The 4,806-nt window shown below is 44.9% G+C and overlaps 1 protein-coding gene across 1 annotated transcript; it reads left to right on the top strand.

Annotated features, from left to right (window-relative positions):
- The first annotated feature begins 608 nt into the window (after positions 1-608).
- LOC147440315 (BTB/POZ domain-containing protein At5g03250-like) lies at positions 609-4,076 on the top strand. Its single transcript, XM_086530098.1, has 4 exons — positions 609-1,174; positions 1,294-1,363; positions 1,833-3,104; positions 3,199-4,076. The coding sequence occupies exons 1-4, from the start codon at positions 1,071-1,073 to the stop codon at positions 4,000-4,002; spliced, it is 2,250 nt and encodes a 749-aa protein (XP_086386224.1). The 5' UTR covers positions 609-1,070; the 3' UTR covers positions 4,003-4,076.
- Positions 4,077-4,806: the final 730 nt, after the last annotated feature.

The following is a 4,806-nucleotide window of genomic DNA, read 5'->3' as shown; positions in this document are numbered from 1 at the left end:
TGGGAAGGACAAACTATTCAGGTAGACGCTTATATGAAAAACAGGCTTAGTTATATAAGTTATGCCCATATAAAATGAAATTTCATTATATGTGGGCAGATCCGTTAACACAACACAACAAAATGATAGATTTACAAGGACATGATCATTAAGGAGTGACCCCCCCCCCCTTGGAAAGGACTTTTATTAGATATCCAAATTGGACTAAGAAAGAGGAGAACTCTCAAAAAAAAGAGTGAGAGAAGCAGAGAGTGCCATGGCTAGCTAAAGCATCATCATGGTGACAAAGCCATAAATTTGTTTGATTTGCTACATAGCTCTTATATCAAAGATCTTAAGAAGGTAAAATAGCAAATGGAATCGCTCTCTCTCTCTCTCTCTCTCTCTCTCTCACTCTCACTCACACACACACACACACACACACACACACAACACGAGAGGAGATGTTTACTTCTTTATGGTATCGTAGATGTACCCCACGAGTATTGAACCAAAGACTTGTTCCGCAAGAGGGAACCGGGATTACCAATCTACCACTCGGGTACATGCATACATACGAGAGAGAGAGAGAGAGAGAGAGAGCGAGCGAGCGAGCGAGAGAGTGAGCGGTTGCATGTCGTATGTCTAAAAGCAATCACGCTTGCACTCGCCCAACAAACTCTGCCCACCTCAATTTTGTACAATTCTGTCCAGACTCCAAGATGCACCCAGAAATCATCACAGAATTACACAAGTTTCCGCTGTACATTGAATTCCCTCTGACACACATAGAGGGGACTAGTTTGTCTTTTGCTCTTCCCACATTGCAGCTCACGTTCTTTCTTATGACAGCAATTATCATGATTAATACATGTAGCTCTCAATATGGCCAGAGCTGCCATGTGATTAATGGGTGATTAGTGCTGCATATAGTTATCATGATTACATGTATGGCTCTCATTGCTACGGCTGCCATGATTAATGGGTGATTAGTGCTGCATATAGTTATCATGATTACATGTATGTAACTCTCATGGCTAGGGCTGCCATGATCATGAATGGGTGATTAGTGCTGCATATGATTCTGCTTCATGTCTAGGCCCATGCAGACATCACCAGCTCACTCCCACAAGGACATTACCTTGGCTAAGTCGGGCATTAAACATGCCGGCCTTCAACGCAGAGGACAAGCATGGTACTTATAAACTGCTAAATTCTTCTTGATTGATATGAATTTTACTAGCGTAGTTTTTCCTTGTTTGTGTCTTGTCATAATTGCTTGCTCACCATGCCCCTATCTTGTGGACTTGGCAGGTTTTGCACCACCAACCTTCCCAGCGATCTTACCGTTGAAATTGATCAAATGGTGTTCCATCTCCATAAGGTAGGACACTTTCTTACAATGTTGAAATTCTGTATAAATGATATTCACAAATTGTTCATGTGAATAATGAGCAATATGTGGAATATGTGGAGAGTAATAGAATTTGTTCTTCTTCATGAAAATGGTGTAGAATTCAGGAATTTGGGCAGCAATCTAGTTTTTTTTTTTCCCTTTGTCAATAAAGCTGATAATTTCTTGCCTTCTTTCAAACATTCCCTAAATTCACAATGCATACATACATGCAGTTTCCTTGATGCTTCTTGTTCTGACACATGGGTTGTTATGCATGCCCTGTTGCTTAATTACATAGTCTGTTCTTTGATTTGTATTGGGTTTATGTTGACTTATATGATTGGATGTTTGCATTGATGCTTACGATTACTCGAAATTGGCCCAAATCTTGATGGACTAGTGCAGTATGTCCTCTTCTTAGAACTGACCCAATGTATCGTTGCATTTATGCATGTAGTTTCCTTTGATCTCGAGAAGTGGGAAGCTTTCTGCACTACTCGCAGAGGCAGTGAGAAATGAGGAAAAAGATGATGAGAGTGAAAATGAAGATAGCGTCTGCCGCATTTGCTTGCAAGAAATGCCGGGTGGGCCAGATGCATTTGAGCAAGTTGCCAAGTTCTGCTATGGGGCGAAGATTGAGCTCTCTGCCATGAATGTGGCAACTTTACGGTGCGCGTCCGACTACTTAGACATGACCGAGGAGTATGGAGAGAGGAACCTGATCTCCGTCACAGAGGGCTTCCTCAACAGTGTCATTTTGAGAAGCTGGAAGTACTCTGTTACCGTCCTTGAGAGGTGCGAAGCCTTGCTACCCCTTGCCGAAAAGCTGTCGATTATGAGGAAATGCATCAATTCGATTGCAACCAAGGCATGCATTGACCCTTATAGCTCAGCAATGGAACCGAGCTCATTGCGCACTCCTGATGGAACTCTACTCTGGAATGGTATTAGCACTGGCGCACGCCTGAAACATGTGGCGGCGGCAGCAGACTGGTGGTTTGATGATATTGCAGTGCTAAGCTTGTCCCTTTTCAAGAGTGTGATTGGTTCTATGGAGGAGAAAGGCATGAGAACAGAGACTGTTGCGAGCGCATGGATGTTCTATGCGAAGAAGCATATACCAGGTCTGACTCGAAGGCAGGAAGCTTCGCACAAGGTGACCCCTGCTGCGTCTCCCAGTAACCTTGTCCCTTGTGAGGCTGATCAGGTTTTCTTGCTAGAGACAATTGAAAGTCTTCTACCGTCAGATCATGGGGTCGTCGCGACCGCATTCTTGTTTGGTTTGCTGAAGGTCGCAACGCTGCTAAACGCAAGTGATGCATGCAAAAGCAACTTGGAGAGGAGGATTGGGGCACAACTGGAGCAAGCCACGTTAGATGACATCCTCCTTCCCAACTACTCTTACTCCTCCGAGACATTGTATGACGTGGATTGTGTACAACGGTTAATGGAGCAGTTCTTGGCCTTGGAAAAGGTTGTAGCGTTGGGCGATAATGATGCATCCTTACAGTGCAACAATGATCAAGCTCAGCACATAACTGCTTCCCCCTCCTTATCTTGTATGCAGCCTCTTCGAGAGGTGGCAAGGCTCCTAGACGTGTATTTGGGGGAGATTGCACCAGACATGAACCTTAAGCCTGCAAAGTTCCGAGCCTTGGCGGAGTGCTTGCCACATTGTGCCAGAGCGTTGGATGATGGTTTGTACAGGGCCATTGACATCTTCATCAAGGTGAGCTTCACTTCACACAAAAGGTGACCATGCAAATTCATGTTGTATGCTAGTTTCTTTGAAGGTTAACAAAGGGTTTAATGTGTATATGCAGGGGCATTCATGGATGTCTGATGAGGAAAAGGAAGCATTATGCAGTGTTCTTGACTGCCGTAAGCTCTCCCTCGAGGCTTGCACGCATGCGACCCAGAATGAGAGGCTTCCAATGAGAGTGGTGGTGCAAGTGCTGTTTGTGGAACATATACATCTGAGAAATGCTTTAATGGGATGCTTGGATGGAGCCGCATCACGCCCCTCGGCAATCACACCAGATGTTACAGATGCAGGGATGCCAGCCCCTCAACAAAACCAAGGCGTCTTTTTAGCAACCCATCATGATCGTCATGACCGTTGCATTGTTGTGGATGGGGAGAACCACCATCCAGATGTTAATGATGTGGGTCATGATCTCATGAATGGTGGCAATCATATGGAAGATTTTGCTCAAGGGGGCACCAGACGAAGTGGTGTCCCCCACCAATATGGACTTTTGTCTGTCCATGAGAGCCGAGCTTTACGGACGGACCTTATCGGGCTGCGTCGTCGTATCAATGACCTCGAGCGTGAATGCTCACACCTTCGCAAACGCCTCCGGCATAAAGCTTCTACTTGGGCCTCACTCTCTTCCAAGCTCACATGTCGCTCAATGTCTGATGTTTCCGATATATCCGGTGCCTTGCAAAGTGTGGCATTGCCTAACATGCGTGCTGTGACTCAGGCAGCAAGACATTCTCACCATGCCCGCATCTCATCAGCCTCCCACCCTTCTTTGTCTTACTCCTCTTCCACTCAGTCCTTCTACTCCCCCTCCATTCATAAAGAAAGACAGTCCTTCTTCTTGAGCCCCAACCTTCCATGATTATGAATTTTATTTTCACATGTTGTTCTCTGGTACTTCACAAAATGGACTCCATGATCCCCTATTTAAGGTTTCCAAGAAGGGTCCTGTCAATGGTGGGCAAGGGTTTAAGTGTGTACGTGTGCTTCAGCTGTGAGAGCTCATTATCTAGCTTGAAGTTTTATGGAACAAGGCGATATCGATCGTCCACGTGGCTTGTGGATGTCATGGGACCGTAGGAGGTGGAGGATTGTAGTGTGTTTTGTTAAGTATTTGTTTGTATAAGATGGACAATCCCATTGGTTGACACGTGGCGTTGGGGCGACCTGTTCTTCTAGTTGTAGGCTGCTACCATACCATACTCCAAACTGCACTTGTGTCCAACTTGATCAATGATAAGATGGTCAACATAAGTATGGAACATACACATCCGAGGACACATGGGGGTTTGAACTGGTGCGGGCACTCCAAGAGGGGAGGTGGTTACAACTCACATAATGGCATTTGCTTGCCAAATAGCCATTTTCAACTCATCATAAAGTGTACGCAAAGTGAAACATTGGGCAAGGAATTTGTGGGGGATTGACCATGGAGAACTTATCGTACCATGTAAGTGTAGAGGAGGGCTTTTTTTTTCAAAAAGCTAGATAAGTCTATAAGTTGGGTGGCCTCCAATAAGTGCCCTTTTAAAACTTTTGATAGTAATGCATATATTGAGTCTAGAGCAATGGCAACTTCACGACGTCTATATAAAGCGCTCGAGGCTAACACACAGTGTTTTCAGTTTTCATTTTGCTGTTGTGTAGGCCATGTGTAGGCCAAGTC

The sequence above is a fragment of the Adiantum capillus-veneris genome, chromosome 15 (genome assembly GCF_014529385.1).
Source record: "Adiantum capillus-veneris isolate H3 chromosome 15, ASM1452938v2, whole genome shotgun sequence".
In the NCBI taxonomy this organism is placed as follows: Eukaryota; Viridiplantae; Streptophyta; class Polypodiopsida; order Polypodiales; family Pteridaceae; genus Adiantum; species Adiantum capillus-veneris.
This window is presented reverse-complemented; position numbering and strand designations above follow the sequence as displayed.

Bases quoted from the DNA above. Each gene is read 5' to 3' on its own strand.
- LOC147440315 (XM_086530098.1), top strand. From the start codon at position 1,071: ATGTCTAGGCCCATGCAGACATCACCAGCTCACTCCCACAAGGACATT. The intron at 1,175-1,293 runs GTACTTATAAAC...TGGACTTGGCAG, and splicing joins CAACGCAGAGGACAAGCATG to GTTTTGCACCACCAACCTTC. The intron at 1,364-1,832 runs GTAGGACACTTT...TTATGCATGTAG, and splicing joins TGGTGTTCCATCTCCATAAG to TTTCCTTTGATCTCGAGAAG.